We start from the raw sequence: 26178 nt of genomic DNA on the forward strand, positions 1-26178 counted from the left end.
TTAAGACAATTCTTTGGGCACTTCCAGGTCACCAGAACTAATGTTCCCATTGGAAGATTTCCCCTCTATTACTTTTCTGGGGACAACCCAAAATTTGGAAATTTTTTACTTTAATTTTCGATAAGAGTCAAAAGGACAAAGAGGGTGAATCTCCCTAAAAATGGGCACAGAAAGAAATTAAAAATAAATTATATGACAGGTGTTCTAATCCATCAAGACTATCCAAAGCTTTAAAAAAAAAAAAAAAAAAAAAAATTGCCTTTATTTATACTTGAACTTAAAAAATGCTTTAAAACAAAGTGCAATTGCTTTGATAATTTTCCCTTAGAAAAAACAAAGCCAAAATTCTCATAAAATTCACTGCAGCCCATGCACTGGTCATACCAATGTTACACACACACACACACACTGCTCAATTTCTGGAATTTTTTTTTACTTTTTTTTTTGTAATTTGAAGTACAAGGGCTTAAGATTAACATTTCTCCAAACAATCCCTCAGGAACCAACAGCTTCATCTTCTCGATCCTATACCAGAATTGTGGGTTAAAATAATTGGTTTCCTTCTTTAAACTGTAACTAACAGTTATACAGCTGGCTGGAAAGGATGTAGTTAGTGGCCTCCAGAGGCTGGGAAACCCTGCTTTAAACGGCATTTATCACAGGAGACAGGACTGATTATTACTGTGTAAAAGGCACAACATTTAGGTCACAATGTTGGAGAACAGTTTTCCTAATTAAGGCCGTAATCAGCAGCTTCCACACTGTTCTCAACATAGAGCTTGAAAAATCCCGCAAAGTCTTCTTGCTCAGTGTAGGTTGCCTTGACAGCTGGGTCTTGCAGCATACGATCCTGCCAAGCTTTGACGTTTGGGGTTTTATCCAAGAGGCTGAAAAACAAAAACATGAAAATCACTTTGACATGTCTTGTGCTACTTTTTTTAATGACCATCTAGCTAGTCGTAGTTGAGCATCCCATTCCCCATTAATATTTCCTCTCCCGCTTAGCCAATCCAAAAAGTGCATGTCTATGAAAAGACCCTTTGAAATAAAGATCTTTAGGATGTGTAGATAAGCTTTTATTCTATAGCCTGACAGAAGTTGAACTCCATGCACACAAACTTCCATTTAAATATATTCTTCAATAGCCGCCAAGGATAAAAGTGAACTAAAACTGAACTTTGTGTGCGCACTAAATCTCTTTGCAAACCCAATTAATAACTTGTAAAATCAGCAATGACATCACTGTGCTTCACATAACATGTGTAGAGAGTAGAGCTGTGGGAGGGACCCAGCAGGCCCACCTATTACAGTGGGGACATTTGATCTGCAGATTTTGTAAGTTTGCCCGCTTACAAAGAAATAAGGGGCCATCATTTTTATCATAGGTGCATTTTAAATGAGACAGAATATCAACCAAAAACCCAGAAACACAAACAAATGCTATAACTTAAGTTGCAGTTCAGTGCGTAAAATATGTGATCCCCAAGAAAAACATGACTTCGTACTTGGTGAAGAAACCCTTGTTGGCAATCACAGAGGTAACCAGGTTTGCACATATCTCCGGAGGGATTTTGGTCCACCCTTTACAGATCTAAATCCTTAAGGTTTCTTGGTTGTCGCTGGGCAACTCCAAGTTTCAGCTCCCTTCATAATTTTTCTATAGAATTAGGGTCTGTTGTCTGGCTAGGCCACTCCATGACCTTAATGTGCTTCTTGATCCACTCCTTTGTGGCCTTGGCGGTATGTTTTGGGTCATGGTCATGCTGAAATACCCGTCTTCAGCGTTCTAGCTGAGGGGAGCAGGTACTCATCCAAGATTTTACAATACATGGCCCCAATGCAGCAAAGTTGGCCTGTACCTTTAGCAGAGAAAGCCCCAAAGCATGTTTCCACCTTCATGCTTGACTGTAGGGATGGTATTCTTATGGTCCTAGACAGCATTTTTCTTCCCTCAGCCAAAACACTGAAGATGGGTCATGGATCCAGCATGACAGTGACCCAAAACATACCAAGGCAACTAAGGAGTGGCTCAAGAAGCACATTAAGGTCATGGAGTGGCCTAGTCAGTCTCCAGACCTTAATCCTATAGGGAAGGAGTTGAAACTGCGAGTTGGAAAGAGACAGCCAAGAAACCCTAAGATCTGTAAAGAGTGGAGCAAAATCTGCACTAGTGGAGTTTTGCCGGTAGTGCAGCCACGCTGCCCCATTGAAATCAATGGGGAGCATCGGTTAACACACTGCTCCAAAGAAACTGCTGGCAGGACTTTTCCTGACGTCCTGCCAGCGCACTGCTCCAGTGTGAAAGCCCTAACCCTACAGGAGGGGGTGGTAGACCAGACCTACACGAAGAGAGCAGCGCTGTACAGGAAGCTCCTGCACAAACATTTCACACTGCAATACTGCACACATCTGGAAGAAATGCACAAAGCACACCAAGGATCAAGTAAGAATATGCATGTATTTAGACAATATTTACTTATTTGAGAGTTCAGTTTCAACATACACAAGGGTATGTTTCTAAGAACAGGACGACTTGGAAAGAAATTTGGCAGCTCCATTCTCAGGGAATTAGCGTTTTAAAAATGAAAACAGGAATGTAAAAGTACCAGTGTATTGGGCTCCCATCTCTTCAAAAGCCAGCCCCTATGTCAGTAGGAATACAGGCATCAACATGGCATAAAAGGTTTAACAGACACTTTTAAAATTAAAAATGGAGTAAAAGGGCACTTACATATTGGGAGATTGGCCTGGGCCAGATGCCTCACTTCACAGCACTTTGGATGTAGTCAGCTCAAGGTAAAATCTGGGGACTAGTATAATTTCCAACTTCATGTAATACAAAATTTGCTTCTCCGACTGCCCCAGGGAGGGCGCGCAGAGTCACATATACGCGATTCTGCACGTCTGGGTAGGAGCTGCCAGCGTGCCGCTTTGGTTGCGATCTGTCACAGCAGAAGCTCATCAGCGGGTGCCATCCAATGGATGTCTGCTGGAACCTGCCGATTGTTGAACAGAGACACAGGACAGAGCTTTGCCTATGTAAACAAGGCAGAGCTCAGTCCTGTTGGGGGGGGGGGGGGGGTGTGATGGATTTTTTCTTTCCCTGCAAAAGGGAATGAAAGCCACTTTTCTTAGTAAAAGTGCCACAAAGTGTACACAAACACTGGCTGTCTAGGAACACATTTAACCCTTTGATTGCCCTAGCTGTTTAACCCCTTCCCAACCAGTGTCAGTACAGTGACAATTTTTAGCACTGGTCACTGTATTAGTGTCACTGGTTCCCACAAAGTGTCAGAATGTCGGCCGCAATATTGCTATAAGCCAATAGTAGTATAAAAGTAAATACAGATTTCAGTATATATCCCATAGTTTGTAGATGCTATAACTTTTGAATAAACCAGTCAATGCATGCTTATTGGGATTTTTTGTTTAACAAAAATATGTAGCAGAATACATATTGGCCTAAATCTTAAGAAATTAGATTTTTTACATTCATTGGATATGTTTATAGCAGGAAGTAAAATGATTTTTGGTTATCAAATGCCACCAAAATAAAGCTCTATTTGTGGTAAAAATTACAAATTTTATTTCGGTATATTGTTGCATTGCCGCACAATTGGCTGCTAAAGTAACGTAGTGTTGGATTGCAAAAAGTGGCATGTCATGAAGATGGGTAAATCTTCTGAAGGGCAAGTGGTTATTTTAAAACAAGAAGATATTGCAACTGCAATATGTTTGACAAACTATTCCAGTTATCACATTGAGTAAACAAAAAAAAAAAAAAAAAAAAAAAAGCCTTACCCTTCCAATTCACAAAAGCTGAATTTCTCAAACCAGGGCCACACCATATAGTCAAAAAATGACACAGATTCACCACCAAAATATGGTGTGTTTTTCTTAGCCAGAGCCTGAAGACAAGGTAGAGCAAAGACATAACATTTTTTAATACCATTGGCTTTGAGCTATTCCAGTATGATCTATGATCATATAAATAGTGATGGCCGAACGGTTCGCCCGGCGGTCGTTTCGCGGCGAATTTCCGACTTTCGCCGTCCGCGGGTTCGAACGCCTTTTTCCGTCGTTCGCCCCGGCGGACTTACGTGTTTAATGTATACAAGAACTTTAACCTTTCGTGACACGTTTATCATGTGTTACAGGACAACCAATTGAGACATGACAGCTCATGGACACTTGGACATTCCCCCTAACCTATAAATACACCCGATCCGGTGGCCATTTTACATTCTTTCTTCTGTCACTGTAGGGAAAGGATCCTGTGTGGAGTAGGGACAGAGAAAACGCTAGCTATTTGGTACACAAAAGTTCTTTTCAGGACTGGTATAGGTGTTAGGTCAGCAGCCTGAGTTTCTTTTGTCAGTTTAGATAAAGGGACAGAGCGCTGTATGCTGCTATTTTAGGGACAGCTCAGCCAGATTAGTCTTTCTTCATCATCATCATCATCATCATCATTAGCTGTTACTATCAGGTCCACAAAAGAGCTGTTCCAGCTAATCGTTCCAGCCTACTCTTTTTTGCCAATTTGTATAGGGACAGGCAGGAAGCAGTGTGTCAGGCAGTGAGGATAATTTTAAAGACTTGCTGTTACTATTAGTTCCACAAAGGTTCTTTTCAGGACTGGTATCAGTGGTACGGTAATAGGCTTGTACACGTATAATATTCTTTCTTCCAAATATAGAAAGAATATTATACTTGACTGCTGCCCTTCTGCTGCAGTCTGCTAATCATTCACAACTCACTTGTTCCACAAAGCTCTTTATCAGGACTGGTAACTTGGTCTGTCTAGGGTGCTACGGTACATAGGCTTGGGTGCGGTACAGTCTGCTGTTCTGTAAGGACCGCTATCGGTCCACAATACATAGGGTTGCCGTGCACTACTGCTGACCGCTGCCCTATACTGCAGCAGTCCTTCATTGGTATAGGGACTGACGTACAGTCTGCTAATCACTAACACACAACCTGCTTGGTCCACAAAAGTTCTTATAAGGACTGGTAACTTGGTATAGGGTGCTACGGTACATAGGCCTGAGTGCGTTACAGTCTGCTGTTCTGTAAGGACCGCTATCGGTCCACAATACATAGGGTTGCCGTGCACTACTGCTGACCGCTGCCCTATACTGCAGCAGTCCTTCAGCGGTATAGGGACTGACGCACAGTCTGCTAAACACTAACACACAACCTGCTTGGTCCACAAAAGTTTTTATAAGGACTGGTAACTTGGTATAGGGTGCTACGGTACATAGGCCTGAGTGCAGTACAGTCTGCTGTTCTGTAAGGACCGCTATCGGTCCACAATACATAGGGTTGCCGTGCACTACTGCTGACCGCTGCCCTATACTGCAGCAGTCCTTCATTGGTATAGGGACTGACGTACAGTCTGCTAATCACTAACACACAACCTGCTTGGTCCACAAAAGTTCTTATAAGGACTGGTAACTTGGTATAGGGTGCTACGGTACATAGGCCTGAGTGCGTTACAGTCTGCTGTTCTGTAAGGACCGCTATCGGTCCACAATACATAGGGTTGCCGTGCACTACTGCTGACCGCTGCCCTATACTGCAGCAGTCCTTCATTGGTATAGGGACTGACGTACAGTCTGCTAATCACTAACACACAACCTGCTTGTTCCACAAAAGTTCTTATAAGGACTGGTAACTTGGTATAGGGTGCTACGGTACATAGGCTTGAGTGCGGTACAGTCTGCTGTTCTGTAAGGACCGCTATCGGTCCACAATAGATAGGGTTGACGTGCACCACTGCTGACCGCTGCCCTATACTGCAGCAGTCCTTCAGCGGTATAGGGACTGACGTACAGTCTGCTAAACACTAATACACAACCTGCTTGGTCCACAAAAGTTCTTATAAGGACTGGTAACTTGGTATAGGGTGCTACGGTACATAGGCTTGAGTGCGGTACAGTCTGCTGTTCTGTAAGGACCGCTATCGGTCCACAATAGATAGGGTTGACGTGCACCACTGCTGACCGCTGCCCTATACTGCAGCAGTCCTTCAGCGGTATAGGGACTGACGCACAGTCTGCTAAACACTAACACACAACCTGCTTGGTCCACAAAAGTTTTTATAAGGACTGGTAACTTGGTATAGGGTGCTACGGTACATAGGCCTGAGTGCGTTACAGTCTGCTGTTCTGTAAGGACCGCTATCGGTCCACAATACATAGGGTTGCCGTGCACTACTGCTGACCGCTGCCCTATACTGCAGCAGTCCTTCATTGGTATAGGGACTGACGTACAGTCTGCTAATCACTAACACACAACCTGCTTGGTCCACAAAAGTTCTTATAAGGACTGGTAACTTGGTATAGGGTGCTACGGTACATAGGCCTGAGTGCGTTACAGTCTGCTGTTCTGTAAGGACCGCTATCGGTCCACAATACATAGGGTTGCCGTGCACTACTGCTGACCGCTGCCCTATACTGCAGCAGTCCTTCAGCGGTATAGGGACTGACGCACAGTCTGCTAAACACTAACACACAACCTGCTTGGTCCACAAAAGTTCTTATAAGGACTGGTAACTTGGTATAGGGTGCTACGGTACATAGGCCTGAGTGCAGTACAGTCTGCTGTTCTGTAAGGACCGCTATCGGTCCACAATACATAGGGTTGCCGTGCACTACTGCTGACCGCTGCCCTATACTGCAGCAGTCCTTCATTGGTATAGGGACTGACGTACAGTCTGCTAATCACTAACACACAACCTGCTTGTTCCACAAAAGTTCTTATAAGGACTGGTAACTTGGTATAGGGTGCTACGGTACATAGGCTTGAGTGCGGTACAGTCTGCTGTTCTGTAAGGACCGCTATCGGTCCACAATAGATAGGGTTGACGTGCACCACTGCTGACCGCTGCCCTATACTGCAGCAGTCCTTCAGCGGTATAGGGACTGACGTACAGTCTGCTAAACACTAATACACAACCTGCTTGGTCCACAAAAGTTCTTATAAGGACTGGTAACTTGGTATAGGGTGCTACGGTACATAGGCTTGAGTGCGGTACAGTCTGCTGTTCTGTAAGGACCGCTATCGGTCCACAATAGATAGGGTTGACGTGCACCACTGCTGACCGCTGCCCTATACTGCAGCAGTCCTTCAGCGGTATAGGGACTGACGTACAGTCTGCTAAACACTAATACACAACCTGCTTGGTCCACAAAAGTTCTTATAAGGACTGGTAACTTGGTATAGGGTGCTACGGTACATAGGCTTGAGTGCGGTACAGTCTGCTGTTCTGTAAGGACCGCTATAGGTCCACAATAGATAGGGTTGACGTGCACCACTGCTGACCGCTCACCTATACTGCAGCAGTCCTTCAGCGGTATAGGGACTAAGAGTTTTGTCACAGGGTCATTTAAAAAATGACATGCAGAGGAAGAGGCAGGCCCTTCCGCAGGGGTGGTAGGGGTAGGGCAGGAGCAACAGGCTTGAGCCAAAGTGGGAAGTTGCAGAAGGTGCGTTCAATTACTTTAAAGGATGCACCAGACTTGGTTGAGTGGCTCGCTCAGCCTTACTCTTCTGCACCCTCCTCATCCTCTCGATCTGCACCCTCTTCTTCACTCTCTGCTATGTGCACCCCCAAAGACACTACCACCAACAACACGACCACCACCACCACCACCACATACCTTCCGCTTGAGTCACTGGAATTATTTTCCGATCCATATCAAGAGGACATTTCTGATGCGCAGCCACTCTTGGTATTGGATCAGGAAGAGGAGGTAGCAACAAGCGCTACTCAGCAGTCTGACGCCAGTACCCAGATCAGCCCAAGGAGGAGGTTGGTCCCCGGTGTTGCTGCCTACTCTACTTATAGCGGTGGGGAAGGTGACGTTGATGATGACGTGTCTAGTGATGTCACGTGGGTGCCCACAAGAGAGGAAGAGGAGGGGAGTTCAGAGGGAGATATGGACCAGCAGATAGGGAGGAGAAGCAGCAATGACTTACATTGCACAGCAGGGACAAAGCAGACTGCAAATGTATCAGGAGCGAGTCATCGACCATGTACGGTCACATCTGGCGCTCCCAGGACACCGGCACATGGCTCCGCAGTGTGGGCTTTTTTTAACGTGTCCGCTGCTGACAATAGCGTTGCCATCTGCAATCTTTGCAGTCAACGCGTTAGTCGCGGTAAGCCCAATACTCACCTAGGGACGACCGCCTTAAGAAGGCACATGAGCAGCCATCACCGAGCCCAGTGGGAGCAACGGAACACACAAAGCCACACTGCAGGCTCTCACCGTCCAGCCTCGTCTTCTACTTCTCCTTCTCCTCTCTCCTCACAATTGTCCTCCACTCCACCTTCCATCACGCCAAGCTCACATTTTTCTGCAAAAAGGCAGGCTTCCGTGGGCCTAATGTTTGAGCGTAAAAAAATGATGACGCCGGATAACCCTCTTGCCCAACGGTTGGCGGCTGGCTTGTCAGAACTCATAGCCCGCCAACTACTGCCATATAAACTGGTGGACTCGGAGGCCTTTCGCAAATTTGTGGCCATTGGAACACCACAATGGAAGGTCCCAGGAAGGAAGTATTTCTCAGAGAAGGGCATCCCAGAGCTATATGGCCATGTTCAGCGGCAAGTGAATGTATCTCTGGCACACAGTGTCGGTGCCAAGATACATCTGACCACAGACACGTGGTCTAGCAAACACGGGCAGGGAAGGTATATCAGTTTTACTGCCCACTGGGTGAACCTTCTGACGGCCGTCAAGCATGTAACCCGTGGCACCCGTGTAGATTTGGTTTTACCGCCACGGATTGCATGCAGGCCTGACTCTTCTTCTCCTCCTCCTACTCCATCCTCCTCCCTCTCCTCCTCAGCTGCCTCCTCCTTTTCCGCTGCTAGCGTCTCTTCCACTGCACCGCCCAAGCTCCCCAGAACCTATTCCACATGCCAGGTGAGACGTTGCCATGCCGTGCTGCGTCTGTTGTGCCTGGAAGCAAAGAGCCACACTGGCCCGGCACTCCTTTCAGCTTTGCGTTCACAGGCAGATGAGTGGCTAACACCGCTCAATTTGACAGTTGGTAAAGTGGTGTGTGACAACGGTGCCAATCTGCTTAGCGCATTGAAACAGGGCAAAATCACGCACGTGCCGTGCATGGCACACGTCTTAAACTTGGTCGTGCAGCGATTCCTTGTCAAATACCCTGGGGTCCAGGACATCTTGCGGCAGGCAAGGAAAATCTCGGCCCATTTCAGAAGATCTTACACGGCCATGGCTCGCCTTGCTGACATTCAGCGGCGACACCATCTGCCGGTCAGACGTCTTATTTGCGATTGCCCGACGCGATGGAACTCAACCTTCTATATGCTTGATAGGCTGCTCCAGCAGAAACGTGCAGTTAACGTCTACCTGTATGAACTCTGCGAAAGAAACGGTTCTGGGGAGCTGGGTTTTTTTTCACCGCGCCAGTGGCTGCTCATGCGCGACACATGCAGACTTCTGCGGCCATTTGAGGAGATCACCAAACTGGTCAGTCGCAGCCATGGCGCCATCAGTGACATGGTACCTTATGCCTTCTTTCTGGAGCGTGCATTGCGTCGTGTCATTGATCAGGCTGTGGAGGAGCAGGAGCGGGAAGATGAGGAAGTCGCAATGCTGGATGAATTCCCAGGGGGGGCTACTCTATCTGAGACAAGTCAACAACAGGAGTCTGATGAGGAGTCAGAGGAGGATGGTGCCGGGGCGGATGAGCAGGAGCAAGAAGAGCATGCTTTAAACCTTTCTGGGATCCCTGTTGTGCGAGGATGGGGAGAGGAGAATGAAGAGGACGACATTATCCTGGATGATGAGCAGGAGCCAGGCCACCACACCGCTTCCACTTTAGTGCAAATGGGGGCCTTCATGCTCCAGTGTTTTAATAGGGACCCCCGTATAAAAAGCATGAGGGTCAAGGACCAGTACTGGGTGGCAACGTACTTAGACCCCCGGTACAAACACAAAATGGCGGAAATGTTACCGCCGTCGCAGAGGGCTGTCAGAATGCAGCACTTCCAGGCCTTGCTTCGAGAAATGCTGCATTCTGCTTTTGCGTGCGCTGGCAGAGGAGCAATTCCCACTCCCAGAGAAGGATTTGCGGGTACCAATCCAACAGCGCCTGCAAGAAGAGGCCGGTTTGAAGATGTGTTGGTGACTTCGGATATGAGGTCATTCTTTCAGCCGACCCATCGACAGGTGTCATCCGGATCCAGCATCAGGGAACGCCTAGACCGTCAGGTGTCCGACTACATTGGGTTAACGGCCGATGTGGACGCTCTGAGGAGTGATGAACCCCTAGACTACTGGGTGGGCAGGCTTGACCTCTGGCCAGAGCTTGCCCAATTTGCAATCGAACTGTTGGCTTGCCCCTCATCCAGTGTCCTGTCCGAAAGGACGTTCAGCGCAGCAGGGGGGATTGTGACCGATAAGCGTACTCGCCTAGCTCACCACAGTGTTAACTACCTCACATTTCTAAAAATGAATGAGGCATGGATCTCGGAGGAATTCAACACATGTGATCAGTAGACCATGTATATGTCTATAAACAATTTTTGGAATCAAGCACACAGACCTTCTTAATTCATTTGGCTCACTTCCCTGACCCAAAAAAGCACACCGTACTATATGCCCCTACCCTCCTCTTTGAAGAGGTTGAGCGGTGTCATATTTCTACTGGGGCTGCTTATTATGAGGGGTTCCCACCATCCCTGTGCTGTGCTGACTTCCTCCTGGGTGTTCTTATTATGAGGGGCTCCCACCATCCCTGTGCTGTGCTGACTTCCTCCTGGGGGTTCTTATTATGAGGGGATCACACCATCCCTGTGCTGTGCTGACTTCCTCCTGGGGCTGCTTACGGTGCTGCTGTCAGCGCTGTATGTCACGGAGCTGCTGTCAGCGCTGTATGTCACGGAGCTGCTGTCAGCGCTGTATGTCACGGAGCTGCTGTCAGCGCTGTATGTCACGGAGCTGCTGTCAGCGCTGTATGTCACGGAGCTGCTGTCAGCGCTGTATGTCACGGAGCTGCTGTCAGCGCTGTATGTCACGGAGCTGCTGTCAGCGCTGTATGTCACGGAGCTGCTGTCAGCGCTGTATGTCACGGAGCTGCTGTCAGCGCTGTATGTCACGGAGCTGCTGTCAGCGCTGTATGTCACGGTGCTGCTGTCAGCGCTGTATGTCACGGAGCTGCTGTCAGCGCTGTATGTCACGGAGCTGCTGTCAGTGCTGTATGTCACGGAGCTGCTGTCAGCGCTGTATGTCACGGAGCTGCTGTCAGCGCTGTATGTCACGGAGCTGCTGTCAGCGCTGTATGTCACGGTGCTGCTGTCAGCGCTGTATGTCACGGAGCTGCTGTCAGCGCTGTATGTCACGGAGCTGCTGTCAGCGCTGTATGTCACGGAGCTGCTGTCAGCGCTGTATGTCACGGAGCTGCTGTCAGCGCTGTATGTCACGGAGCTGCTGTCAGCGCTGTATGTCACGGTGCTGATGTCAGTGCTCTGTATTACGGTGCTGCTGTCAGTGCTCTGTATCTCCTGCACCCTCTTGTTTGCCTACCCTGGTCCCTGACCTTCCCTCTCCTCCATTGCCTTCATTAGCTCCATAGTCCTGAATTGTCAGAACAATTTCCCAAATAAAAAAAAAATGCTTGTAGTTATCGATCCCAAATTCACCTCATACATGTATTATGCTATTGTCCAGGTGGTGGGACTACGTGCTACCCCCTAATAATTACCCCGTGGCCGCAAATTCGACCTAAAGGTTTGCGAAATTCGCCTCCCATTGAAGTCAATGGAGCCCGCGGCGAACGGTCGTTTTCGCGAACGTTTGTGTCCGTTCGCGTTTCGCGTTCGCGAAACGTCCCGTCGGAAGTTCGTCCATCACTACATATAAATATTGACCTATACTGAAAGAAAAATACTGTATAGAGGATTTAACTTTTTTGCATTGTCAGATTTAAGAACATTATGTTTTTCTATTTATTGCAATAAAACATTTTAGAACTATACATTCTATTTTTAGTCAGGCATTTTTAATTGGCATTTTATGCTTTATTTATCCATGCTATACTTTCCTTTTCCAAACAGAAAAGCTAGCGTACAGAGCTCAATAGCTCAAGTTTAACTTTCCATACAGAGCAGGACAAGTCATAGCAGTACCTATTTAAACAGCTCTGTAGGAAGTTTTAGTTAAAGGAGGAAACTGAAAATTAAATTGTTTGGATAACTTTAAAAGGAAAAAAAATAAAAAGTCTGAAATGTAGTAATCTCATTTGACAATTCCCAAATGTAGAGATTATATGGTACAGTCACAGTGCAACCGCAGATCCATTGCACATGCACCAATCTCCATGAGGTACTTGCAATAGAGGTAAACCTAGGTAAGAGTCGCCAGGACTACCAGCCTACTGCAAGAAGAGGGACCCTGGAGGCCATGTGGCGCAGCAGGAACATGTCCCCATCTTTCTCCGATATGGTCAGCTCCAGCAAAGATTATGCAGCAAGTTTCCTAAAATGTAATAGCTACTTCTGTGGCCAACTTTCTCCACAGGGCACAGACTTTCTAGATTTGCTTTAAGATGTTAGACAATGTATAACTGACATATTAGGCAGCTAGTATTTGTTATATGCCAATGGCAGGATCCATGGTCAGCATGTGCCAGTATTTCATCACAACCTTTTTGATTGCTATGTGTTGGTTGGAAAATCTTGTGATGATTGAGATAGGCTTAGATTTTTTTTTGGTTGAGGGATTGTAGAGTATATCATTGCAAGTTCTGGCACATACTCTTGTAGGCTTTTTTTTGGAGTCCAGTATTTGAATATTCCCCTTGCATGTAGGCGTGCTCTTAAAATATTTGCCTCTTGTTTAAAGATTATGTCATCAGTACAATTCCTTCGAGTACGCAAGTACGTTTCAGACGATAGGCCTGAATGACCAACTGACCCAATTGGCAATGGAAGCTCTCTGCCCCTTCTTGGGTCCTTTTGGTAAAAAAATAAAAAAAAAAAAAAAAAAAAAAAAAAGAGTCAGATCCTTGCATCTCCACAGATCTAGACAAATAAATGTCAACATCCAAGGAAGGCCGTCTCTTCCGAACTAATTTAAATAAAAGGCTGACATCACTTTTGGCAAAGGATGGAACAGGTCATAATACGACCCAGTTGTGGGGAAGGATCAAGTACAGGGGCGTGGCCAAAAACCGGGATGTGAGCTCCGTCCACACCGCACACATCCTTACCTGATCTTGCAGACCTGACCACTCTTCAGGGCCCCCCATTCTGCCTCCACAGCTTCTCGGGACCCTAGAGCCCATTAGGTGATGATTAAATATGGCCTGCCTATGGAGAATGCACTGGTATTCACACTACCAATGCCACCATGCACGCAGAAGCAAGATGGCGCCAGCCCTGATGACCCCTTCCTATTCTCCCCTTTTGAGGACAAAGTTGCGCTTTTTAAATGGCCCAGTGGAGGAAGGAGGGGGGCTGCACTTCAGCGGAGAATACTTATCGGCCTAAACTGAGGGAAAATTTTTTTATATATATTTTTGGGGGATATTTATTATAACAAAAAGTAAAAAATGCGTTTTTCAAAATTGTTGCGCTATTTTTGTTTATAGCGCAAAAAATGAAAACCGCAGGGGTGATCAAATACCACCAAAAGAAAGCTCTATTTGTGTGAAAAAAAAACGTTGTCTATTTTGTTTGGGAGCCACGTCGCACGACCGTGCAATTGTCAGTTAAAGCGATGCAGTGCCGAATCGCAAAATGGTCCGGTCTGTAAGTGGTTAAAGGCAGAATGAACCATTTTGTTAAGAGTCTGAAGCAAAAGTTTCTGCAACAGAGGCAGACACAAACTGGATATCTTCTTGTCCAGAAGCAAACTCATGTGCCAGGCCCTCCGCAGAGTCCTGAGCTCCTCCCCATCCTCAGCCTATTCCTGCTACAACATAGGAGGGGGAGGGGGGGGGGGGGTAATCTGTCAAGCTTCTTAAGCTTCTTGGCATCCTGCGGGATGGAGGCAATCATGCCAGCAATCCTATGCGCTAACCCAGCTAGGGCTGAGGACAGTTCATCCTTGGTAATAAAAAAGGTGAAGCAACAGCATTGACTGGGCACAATACCAGATAGGTGCAGCAGCTCAGGTTGCCTGGAAGCCTCTGGTATTTCAGGGGATACAACACTAGGGAATACGACTAGGTTTGTCAGGAGCTACTGATAACATAGGTGAGCCCTTCCCTGTAGTGTTAGTCATGCTGCTCTTTTTTAAAGACATTACAAGCCACAAAAAGGGATTACCTGGGTGTAGTATCACACCTCAGAAGGGAGACCCTTTAATAGGGCTCACCAAGCTCCTATGCAACAATTCTGCTAAGAACCTTAGCCTGCCAAGCAACACCTGGTGACTCACACGAGTCTGCTCTGTGTCCTACAGCTGCATTCTGAAAACACTGCATGACGATTGGCATACACAGCTTAAATAAGCTGGCTGTGCGCCGAGACATTCTACGCATGCGTACAAAGTCCTGGCAAACAGGCGTGGCTGTATTCGCATATGACACAAGTCTTCATGCTCCCAGACTAGGCTCAGAGCTCAAATGTGCCCATCCACCTTGCAGACACTGGTTAAACAAAAAAAAAAAAAAAAAAAAAAAAACACACACGATGTACTTCCTGTATGGGAGGGGTTATATAGGGGATCACTTCCTGTCTAAGACTGTCCTAGTGTCCATTCACCTAGAGATGGTTTAAACCCAGTAAGTAAATTAATATTAGCTCAACTCTGTGCCCCATGATGTATGAAACATAAACAAACATATGTTAATGTGTGATAGTTATGTGTATGCAGCCTATTGCAATAGTAATAATACTAATACATTTTATTTATAACGCAATTTCCATCAAAAGATACCAAAGTGTTACATTGTTACAATCAAAACAAGCAAATAAATCAAAAACCATTAACTAAAAAGATACTTTTATAAAAGGATTAAGACTTTTCAGTAGACTGATAAACCCTCAAACTATCGAGCAAAGCATTCCACAGAAGTTGGGCCACAGCACAGAAAGCCCTATCTCCCATTGTCTTCAATCTAGTTTTTGGAATCTCTAGACAATTCAAATTAGTTGAGCGAAGGGAACGAGATAGATTGCAAAATTTAAGAAGTTCCTTAAGATAAGGTGGAGCATGTACATATACGCATTGATGGGTAAGAAGAGAGACCTTATACTCAATCCTAGCAGAAATCGGGAGCCAATGAAGAGATTTAGGAATCGGAGTAATATGCTCATGCTTCCGCACTCTCATTAGGATCCTCGCTGCAGAGTTTTGAATATACTGTAACCTCTGCAGACTCTCGGAATCCCAATAAGTGCGTTGCAATAATCCAGCCTAGAGGAGACAAAGGCATGAACCAACCTTTCAGCATCAGAAAAGGAAAGAATAGGACGAAGTTTAGAGTTATTACGAAGATGGTAAAAATAATTCTTACATACATGATTTATATGTGCTTCATAGGGGAGTTGAGAATCCATTTTGACACCAAAATTAGTAACTGTGGATGAGACTGGAATTTTGGAACCAGAAAAGGCAACACTGGTTATCAATGATTTAATCTGTTGAGACATACCAATCATGATAAACTCAGTTTTGTAACTATTCAATTGCAAAAAATGTTGTTCCAGCCACTCCTTTATCTCCTCCAGACAGGCAGTAAGGACTGAAAGGGGTGACTGAGCTTTGGGGTGCAGCCAAAACTCCTTTTGCGCAAACACACTTAAGCATATTAAACTAAATGCTTCAGTTTGTGAATGAACAGTGGGCGAGTGTGTTCACTGTGCTCATTTAGAAAAGGAAGGGTCCAGTGAACATTGATTAGCCCTTTCCCCTGCTCTCCCATCCTGAAACATCCCACGCAGCAGCAAAGGGGACGTGGCACTGCACGTTCCCTGCGCACACCTATGCACTTGTTATAATGTGCAGTATGGCAAGTGGGGTCACCCCCCCCCATATTAACCACTTAAGGACCGCCGTATTGCCATTGTACGTCATCACAATGGCACAAGCACGTACATGTACGTGCCTGCCTTCCAGCGGGTGGGGGGGTCAGATTGGACCCCCTCCCGCTGGATACGGCGGTCCGGTTCGCTGCAGGAGCGATCCGTGATGAGGGGATGGCCGTTGGTTTCTGGCCACCCCCTCTCGATCCCTCCTGGCCAGTGACGAACTTCCTCCCCTGTGAAAATGTAAACACAGGAGGAGGAAGTGATGTCACACTCCTCGTGGCGGTCTTTTTGACCGGACAGCGCGGAGTGAAGACATACAAGTAAGTGCACCAACAGTCCACTGACACATAGGCACACATTTCACCCCAGTGACCCCCCGATCACCCCCCCCGATCGCCCCCCGCCCCCCCAGTCACAGTGTCACTAATTGCAGTGTTTATTTACTGATCACTGCATTTAGTGTCAGTTGTGACTGTAAAAAGTGTCAGGGCAGCTAGTGTTAGGCCCCTTTAGGTCCAGGGTATCCCCCTACCCCCCCTAATAAAGGTTTAACCCCTTGATTGCCCTCCCAGTTAACCCTTTCACCCCCTTTTACCAGTGTCACTAAGCGATCGTTTTTCTGATTGCTGCATTAGTGTCACTGGTCCCGCTAGGAAGCTAGTTTTTTTTTAGGTTCAACGCCAGGTTTTTATAGCGTTAGGTACCCCGATATATAACCTAATAAAGGTTTTAACCCCTTGATTGCCCCTAGAGTTAACCCTTTCACCAGCGATCGCTGTATAAGTGTCACTGGTGACGCTGGTTAGCCAGTTAGTTATTTAGTTATTTAGGTTCCCCGTCAGGTTTTTATAAAGCTTCAGGTACCCCCATATAAATAAATACCCAATAAAGGTTTTAACCCCCTGATTGCCCTTAGTTAACCCTTTCACCAGTGATCACCGTATAAGTGTTACGGGTGATGCTGGTTAGGTAGTTCGCTTTTTATAGCATCAGGGCACCCGCCATTTATTACCTAATAAAGGTTTAACCCCCTGATCACCCGGCGGGTGATATAAATTTGGTTTTAGGGTCAGAATGGGTCTGCGTCGCCCCAGGCAGTGCTAGGTTAGTGCCAGTACCGCTAACACCCACGCGCAAAGCATACACCTCCCTTAGTGGTATAGTATCCGAACAGATCAATATCTGATCTGATCAGATCTATACTAGCGTGCCCAGCAATTTAGGGTTCTAAAAAAACGCATTGTTAGCAGGATCAATCCAGATACCTGCTAGCACCTGCGTTTTGCCCCTCTGCCCAGCCCAGCCCACCCAAGTGCAGTATCGATCGATCACTGTCACTTACAAAACACAACACACATAACTGCAGCGTTCGCAGAGTCAGGCTTGATCCCTGCGATCGCTAACAGTTTTTGTTTGTAGCGTTTTATACAGTCGCTGACAGGCTAGGTGCTTTTTTACCTGTGAGTCACTACTGTACCCCTAAATTTAGAGCCCAAAATGGCAAAGCGAAGGTACACTAGTGAAGAGGCCTACACATTTCTGAGCATGACAGATAGTGAAGAGGAAGACACCGATCTGTCAGATTCAGGCTCAGAATACGAACCTGTAGAGGACAACGCCTCCATGTCAGATAGCTCTGACGACGAAGAAGAGGTCCCTGCTAACGTCAGGCTTACCCGACCTCGATCTTCTGATGTTGTTGAGGTGCAGGAACCGCAAGTCCCTCGTATGGAGTATAGAGCCAGTACTAGCGCCGCTCATCCTTTTGGTGAACTGGCAAGCACCAGCGGCCTAGTACACCCTGGGCATACATCCAGCACTGCAGTATCACGTGGTGATGTGGCGAGTCCCATAAGTGCAGTTCAAGCTGGCGAGGTGGCAAGCACAAGTAGTGTCCCGCTGCCACCAAGAAGACGAAGACAGGCCCGTCGTTCCCATAGTGCCCTTCCTGCAGAATTCGCCAATCCTGATTGGGTGCCCACCACTTCTGCAGCACCAGTACTTCCCCCATTCACTGCCCAACCCGGTATTCAGGTGGACACAGATGATTTTACGCCACTTGATTTTTATTCTCTGTATTTCACGGAAGATCTCTATAGATCTATTGTGGACCAAACCAATTTATATGCTGGTCAACACATCGCCGCTAATCCCCAGTTGCCGTCTCTTGCCAGAGATTGGAAACCAGTTACGGTTTCCGAATTTAAGACCTTTCTGGGCCTTTCCCTCAACATGGGCACACAAATTCATGACGTTGCGGGCTTATTGGTCCACGCATCCGACTGACCACATGCCCGTGTTCTCTAACTCCATGTCCAGGAAACTATACGAGCAGATCTTGCGGTTCATGCACTTCAGTGACAATGAACTTTGTCGTCATCGTGGAGACCCTGAATACGATCGGCTCTACAAAATTCGGCCCCTCAAACCACTTCAACCAATGTTTTGCAGACTTGTTTACTCCCCAAAAAGTTGTCTGCGTTGATGAGTACCTGATTAAATTTACTGGTCGCTTGTCATTCAAACAGTACATTCCCAACAAGCGTACCAGATACGGGGTCAAGCTCTATAAGTGCTGTGACAGGGCCACAGGCTATGCATGGAGCTTTATGGTTTATGAGGGTAAAGATAGTTACGTAGAGCCGGAGAACTGCCCTGACTACATAGGAAGCGCTGGCAAGATAGTGTGGAAATTGGTGTCACCCTTATTCGGAAAGGGGTACCACTTGTACGTGGACAATTATTACACCAGCGTGCCACTGTTTAGTCACTTGTTTGATAATCAGATTGGAGCATGTGGCACAGTGCGACCTAATTTTGTAGATTCCCGTCTTAGGCTGGGGGAGAGAGCCTGCCATCGGTGTAATAATTTGCTCGCTATGAAGTGGAGGGATAATAAGAATGTTTTCGTTCTTACCTCCCTTCATGCAGACACGACGGTCCAAATATCTACGGCGACTGGTATTGTGGAGAAACCCCTCTGTGTCCATGAATATAACAAAAATATGGGAGGGATGGACCTCAATGACCAGTTGTTGGCGCCGTATCTAGCTTCCCGTAAGGCCAGACGCTGGTACAAAAAAGTGTCTGCTTACTTATTTCAATTGGCTTTGCTGAATGCTTTTGTGCTATACAAAACTTCAGGCGGGACATTAACCTCTCTTTTCTTCCAAAGAGAGGTTGTCACAGAGCTTCTGTATCCAGACAGTTCTGCACCTCACCATTCCCATCCAAATGCAGTAAGCCGGCTGCATGAGAGGCATTATGCTTATGCCATCCCCAGTACCCCTACCCAACGAGCCCCCCAAAAAAGATGTGTCTGTACCAAGCGCGTATTTAGGCGTGACACCCGTTGTTATTGTCCACGCTGTCCTGGCAATCCTGGTCTTTACCTTGGTGAGTGTTTTGAACGCTACCACACACTAGTGAAGTATTAGCGTAGGGTACAGCATTTCACAGGCTAGGCACACTAACACAGAGTCTCCCAAGATGCCATCGCATTTTGAGAGACCCGAAATGTTACAGTTCAAAAAAAGTGTAAAAAAAACCTCTCCCTCCCTCCCCCTCCTTCCTTCCCCCTCACTGTTTACTGTGTTTTATTGTTAACCATTTTTCATGTTTTCAGGTACGCCATTTAGCTGCAGCGTGGATTTATTTATCTTGACAGCAACAGCGTTTGCTGCCACGATACATAAAGTTTGACCGTGTGTACGCGGCATAACTTTTTTGCGGGAGGATGCCCCCATGCTTCGGCATATATAAATGGTGCATGTATGTCCATCATTAGAAGTGGGTGGATGAAGGGAGGTATTCTAATGGTGGGCATACCCACCGATCAATCTCTTTTTCGTTCAAACATGACTCTCAGCAAATACAGTGGTGTGAAAAAGTGTTTGCCCCCTTCCTCATTCCCTGTTCCTTTGCATGTTTGTCACACTTAAGTGTTTCGGAACATCAAACCAATTTAAACAATAGTCAAGGACAACACAAGTAAACACAAAATGCAATTTGTAAATGAAGGTGTTTATTATTAAAGGTGAAAAAAAATCCAAACCATCATGGCCCTGTGTGAAAAAGTGATTGCCCCCCTTGTTAAAACATACTATAACTGTGGTTGTCCACACCTGAGTTCAATTTATCTAGCCACACCCAGGCCTGATTATTGCCACACCTGTTCACAATCAAGGCATCACTTAAATAGGAGCTGCTTGACACAGTAAGGTCCACCAGAAGATCCTTAAAAGCTACACATCATGCCGAGACCCAAAGAAATTCAGGAACAATTGAGAAAGAAAGTAATTGAGATCTATCAGTCTGGAAAGGGTTATAAAGCCATTTCCAAAGCTTTGGGAATCCAGCGAACCACAGTGAGAGCCATTATCCACAAATGGCGAAGACATGGAACAGTGGTGAACCTTCCCAGGAGTGGCCGGCCGCCCAAAATTACCCCAAGAGCGCAGCGACGACTCATCCAAGAGGTCACAAAAGACCCCACAACAACGTCCAAGGAACTGCAGGCCTCACTTGCCTCAGTTAAGGTTCAGCGTTCATGCCTCCACCATCAGGAAAAGACTGGGCAAAAATGGCCTTCATGGCAGAGTTCCAAGGAGAAAACCACTGCTGAGCAAAAAGAACATCAAAGCTCGTCTCAATTTCTCCACAACACATCTTGATGATCCCCAAGACTTTTGGGACAACATTCTGTGGACCAATGAGACAAAAGTGGAACTCTTTGGAAGGTGTGTGTCCAAGTATATCTGGCGTAGAAGGAACACTGCATTTCATAAAAAGAACATTATACCAACAGTAAAATATGGTGGTGGTAGTGTGATGGTCTGGGGCTGTTTTGCTGCTTCAGGACCTGGAAGACTTGCCATTATAAAAGGAACTATGAATTCTGCTGTCTACCAAGAGATCCTGAAGGAGAATGTCCGACAGTCTGTTCCTGTACTCAAGCTGAAACAAACTTGGGTTCTGCAGCAGGACAATGATCCTAAACACACCAGCAAGTCCACCACCGAATGGCTGAAGAAAAACAAAATGAAGACTTTGGAGTGGCCTAGCCAAAGTCCTGACCTGAATCCTATTGAGATGTTGTGGTATGACCTTAAAAAGGCCGTTCATGCTCGAAAACCCTCTAATGTAACTGAATTAGGACAATTCTGCAAAGATGAGTGGGCCAAAATTCCTCCAGGACGCTGTAAAAGCCTCATTGCACGTTATCGCAAACGCTTGGTTGCAGTTGTTGCTGCTAAGGGTGGCCCAACCAGTTATTAGGTTTAGGGGGCAATCACTTTTTCACACAGGGCCATGATGGTTTGGATTTTTTTTCACCTTTAATAATAAACACCTTCATTTACAAATTGCATTTTGTGTTTACTTGTGTTGTCCTTGACTATTGTTTAAATTGGTTTGATGTTCCGAAACACTTAAGTGTGACAAACATGCAAAGGAACAGGAAATGAGGAAGGGGGCAAACACTTTTTCACGCCACTGTAGCTTGGGGTGTCTACTTTCCAAAATGGGGTATTTTGGGGGGGGGTTTTGTGCCATTTTGGCATTTTATGGCCTTCGAAACTGTAATAGGTAGTGAGGCGTGAAATCAAAAATTTGCGCCCTTAGAAATCCAGAAGGTGGCGATTGGTTTTTGGGGCCCCGTACGCAGCTAGGCTCCCAAAAAGTCCCACACATGTGGTATCCCCGTACTCAGGAGAAGCAGCAAAATGTATTTTGGGGTGCAATTCCACATATAACCATGGCATGTGTGAGCAATATATAATTTAGTGACAACTTTTTGTAAAAAAAAAAAAAATATATATTTTTATTTTTTGTCATTCAATCCCTTAGGACAAAAAATATAAATATTCAATGGGCTCAACATAACCATCAGCAATTTCCTTGGGTTGTCTACTTTCCAAAATGGGGTCATACTGCCCTGCCATTTTAGCACCTCAAGAAATGAGATAGGCAGTCAAATTAAAAGCTGTGTAAATTCCAGAAAATGTACTCTAGTTTGTAGACGCTATAACTTTTGCGCAAACCAAAAAATATACGCTTATTGACATTTTTTTTTACTAAAGACATGTGGCTGAATACATTTTGCCCTCAATGTATGACTAAAATTTAGTTTATTCGATTTTTCTTATAACAAAAAGAAAATATAATTTTTTCTCAAAATTTTCGCTCTTTTTCCATTTATATCGCAAAAAATAAAAATCGCAGAGGCAATCAAATACCATCAAAAGAAAGCTCTATTTGTGGGAAGAAAAGGACGCAAATTTCGTTTGGGTGCAATATTGCATGACCGCGCAATTACCAGTTAAAGCAGCGCGAAATTGTAAAAAGACCTCTGGTCCTTAAGGTGTTTATTGGTCCGGGGCTGTAGTGGTTAAGCAATCTGAGAAATCTTACCTCTTCCAACTTTTTGAACTTTTCAAAGAACTGTGATTTTATTTCAGTTGCCACGTCGTTTTTTGATGCCAGCAAGATCTTGTAAAATATAGGTGTGATCTGAAAAAAAATAAAAAAATATGTTTATAGCATCATGTTCAATAAAGGTTAGCAATAAAAAAAAAAAAAATAAAAAAAAAAAAAAATTGTGTTTGACGTTTCCCCTGTACGATTCTTCTTGGCATCACATGACAGCAGCATAATACTGGATGGTAGTGAATGGATGGGGAGAAAGTCTTCCTAAAAAAGTTTACTCTAGGAACCGCTCCGATGCAGCTACACCACTGTCTACAGCCATGGTTTTATTCCGTTTACCTCCCTATACCTATTCAGCTATAGTAACATCAATGAGCTTTACACTTAAAGCGCTATTAAAAAGATCATATTGCAGCTTACCATTTTAATTTAGGCCATTTTCACATTGTAATCTAGCCACTAACACCTCCTGTATTACAGCACCACTACTTTGGATGAAGGAGCAAAATAAAAAATAAAGTGACAATTTAAAAAATAAAAAAGCAATACTTGTTGCTATAATAAATATCCCGGAAAAAAAAAATGTTTTTTGAAAAATGTTCAGCTCTTTCAGTTAATGATGGGAATGTTTTACTACCATTTAGACTTTTTAATATATTAAGCTTTAACACTTTTCAGTGTTACTCCAACCACACAGTTACTCAAGCCATTCCACCCAGTTACTCCGCCCACTCCAGTTGTAGACTACTGTAGGTGGAGGCAAGAACACTTCACACAATTTTCCCAGAAATTGTTGCTTTTTTTTTTTGCGTTTCCCATAGTAACTAAATATCATAGAACGCTTTTACGTTGGGCATTATATGAATTCTTCTCCACTGCAATTGGATTTTAGCGCAGTCTATTTTGTTTTAAATGCTGGAAAAAAGCATTCACATGAAAGTATTTTGCATCAAATCAGTCTTACTCCTTGGAAAATGTAAATAAAAAGGCAGGAAAGAGTATATGTTGTTGGAATTATGGCAAAGAGTTGGTTGCAAAAAAGTGAAAAGCTGAAAATGAAAGCTGGAACCTAACTAGGCTGTAAGGGACACCACCTCCACCTTCCTTACTTTCAGCTTGCTGGGATAACCAAGATATCCAGCAGATTATCAGGAACTTCAATCCAAGGCAGAGTTCCTTGAATAGGTTAAACAAAGGTCCAGTTCATTGTCCTTAAGACTTGGGGGGGGGGGGGGTTGAGGCAGACTATGGCCAGGGTGAGTAAAGTGCCCTGGGGTTAAGCATGTATATAATCCATGCCCCATCGTTGGTATCAGAGGGAGGAATAATTCTCCCTTTCTTCGTATCATAGTTGTCAATGCAAAGAATAGCACCCAATTGCTGGTGTCAGAGGGAGGAGTAGCACTCCATAGTTAGCGTCACAGGGAAGAATTGTGCCTTGAGGATCAGTCAAGTTAAATGCTGCAGGGCAGCAACTTGGCGATAACTGGTCTAAAGAGGCTTGAACCTTCATATGCACCTTTCCACCACCCACCAAAGAACACAGTTCTCATACATACTGCAGAGAAAGTTTCCAGCAACATCTTCTGTTCTGCTTTTTCATAAGGGTCAGATGGAAGCAGCTTTGCCCCAGGAAAAGCATCATCCAGGTATTCACAAACAATTGGTGATTCATAGATGATCTTCCCATCAGATGTCTCAAGTGAAGGTACCAGACCCAGAGGGCTCTTCTCAAAAAACCAGTCCGGTTTGTTCTTCAAATTAATGTTCACCACTTCATGCCTATAACACGAGAAAAAAAAATGTCAAACTGGTGTGCCATTTGCCACATGCAGCTTTGCCCAGCACACATGGTCAGGATGGTTCAACTATTCCATTAGCAAACCACACACACACACACACACACACACACACTTAGTTGCCCTATACTTCAACCAGTCAACCCTGTTCACGCTAGTGCAATTTTTCCTAGAGATGCACCAAAATTCCAGAAGGGGGGGGGGGGGGGGATTTATGTTGCAATGTGTTGGCATCCTACTCATAAATGAGATGCCTTAAACACAGAATAGTGAACAATACTTTTGCTTCTCATGCTGGAAGATCCAAGCAAAAATGTTTAATATCTATATCTATAGATATATCTATCTTTCATGAAGGAAATGCATTTGTACCAAGTGCTAAGAACACTTTAATGTACAAGCTGACCAATATTAACCACTTAAGGACCGCCGTATTGCCAATGTACGTCATTACAATGGCACAGGCAGGCACAAGCACGTACATGTACGTGCCTGCCTTCCAGCAGGTGGGGGGGTCCAAACGGACCCCCTCCCGCTGGATACGGCGGTCCGGTTCGCTGCAGGAGCGATCCGTGATGAGGGGATGGCCGTTAGTTTCTGGCCATCCCCTCTCGATCGCTCCTGGCCAATGAGAAGCTTCCTCCCACTGTGTATTGTATACACAGGAAGGAGGAAGTGATGTCATTCTCCTCGGGGCGGTCTTTTTGACTGGACTACGAGGAGAAGACAAAAAGTAAGTGTGCACCAACACTACACTGACATGTAGGTACACACAGGCACACAAACCCCCCCCGATCTCCCCCCCCCCCCCCCCCCCAGTCACAATGTCACTGATTGCAGTCATCATTTATTTACTGATCACTGCATTCAGTGTCAGTTGTAAAAGTAAAAACTGTCAGGGCAGTTAGGGGGCTACCCTGGACCTAACACTATCACCCCCCAATAAAGATTTAACCCCCTGATTGCCCCGAGTTAACCCTTTCACCCCCTTTTGCCAGTGTCACTAAGCGATCATTTTTCTGATCGCTGCATTAATGTCGCTAGTGTCACTAGGTAGCTAGTTATTTTTTTAGGTTCACCGCCAGGTTTTTATAACGCCAAGTACCCCAATATACTACCCAATAATGGTTTTAACCCCCTGATTGCCCCTAGTTAACCCTTTCACCAGCGATCACAGTATAAGTGTCACTGGTGACGCTGGTTAGCCAGTTAGTTATTTAGGTTCCCCGTCAGGTTTTTATATAGCGCCAGGGACCCCCCATATACTACCTAATAAAAATTTGAACCCCCCGATTGCCCCTAGTTAACCCTTTCACCAGTGATCACCGTATAAGTGTTACGGGTGACTCTGGTTAGTTTGCCTTTTATAGCATCAGGGCACCCACCATTTATTACCCAATAAAGGTTTAACCCCCTGATCACCCGACGGGTGATATCAATTAAGTTTTAGGGTCAGGGTCTGCGTCTCACTGCGTCAGGCAGTGCTAGGTTAGTGCCAGTACCGCTAACACCCACACGCAAAGCATAAACCTCCGTAATGGTATAGAATCTGAACAGATCAATATCTGATCTGATCAGATCTATACTAGCGTCCCCAGCAGTTTAGGGTTCCAAAAAAAAAAAAAAAAAACGCATTGTTAGCGGGATCAGCCCAGATACTTGCTAGCACCTGCGTTTTGCCCCTCCGCCCAGCCCACCCAAGTGCAGTATCGATCGATCACTGTCACTTACAAAACACTAAACACATAATTGCAGCGATCGCAGAGTCAGGCCTGATCCCTGCGATCGCTAAGTTTTTTTTGGTAGCATTTTATATTTAAATCCGGAAGGCAGTGCTTGGTTTTCGGGGTCCCGTACGTGGCTAGGCTCCCAAAAAGTCCCCCACATGTGGTATCCCCGTACTCGGGAGAAGCAGCAGAATTTTGGGGTGTAATT

General features: G+C 45.5%; 1 protein-coding gene across 1 annotated transcript in view; it reads right to left on the reverse strand.

Annotated features, from left to right (window-relative positions):
* Positions 1-412: 412 nt before the first annotated feature.
* LOC143930712 (glutathione S-transferase omega-1-like) overlaps positions 413-26178 on the reverse strand; it is a 49526-nt gene continuing 23760 nt past the window's right edge. The window contains exons 3-6 of the mRNA XM_077455249.1: positions 24004-24226; positions 22430-22528; positions 3802-3908; positions 413-887 (exon numbers count right to left, since the gene is read on the reverse strand). Of these exons, the coding sequence (XP_077311375.1) occupies positions 731-887; positions 3802-3908; positions 22430-22528; positions 24004-24226 (586 nt within the window). The 3' untranslated portion in view covers positions 413-730. The remainder of the gene's footprint in view (positions 888-3801; positions 3909-22429; positions 22529-24003; positions 24227-26178) is intronic.

This window comes from Lithobates pipiens, unplaced genomic scaffold (genome assembly GCF_037356315.1).
Source record: "Lithobates pipiens isolate NorthernLeopardFrog02 unplaced genomic scaffold, aLitPip1_a1.2 Scaffold_25, whole genome shotgun sequence".
Lineage (NCBI taxonomy): Eukaryota > Metazoa > Chordata > Amphibia > Anura > Ranidae > Lithobates > Lithobates pipiens.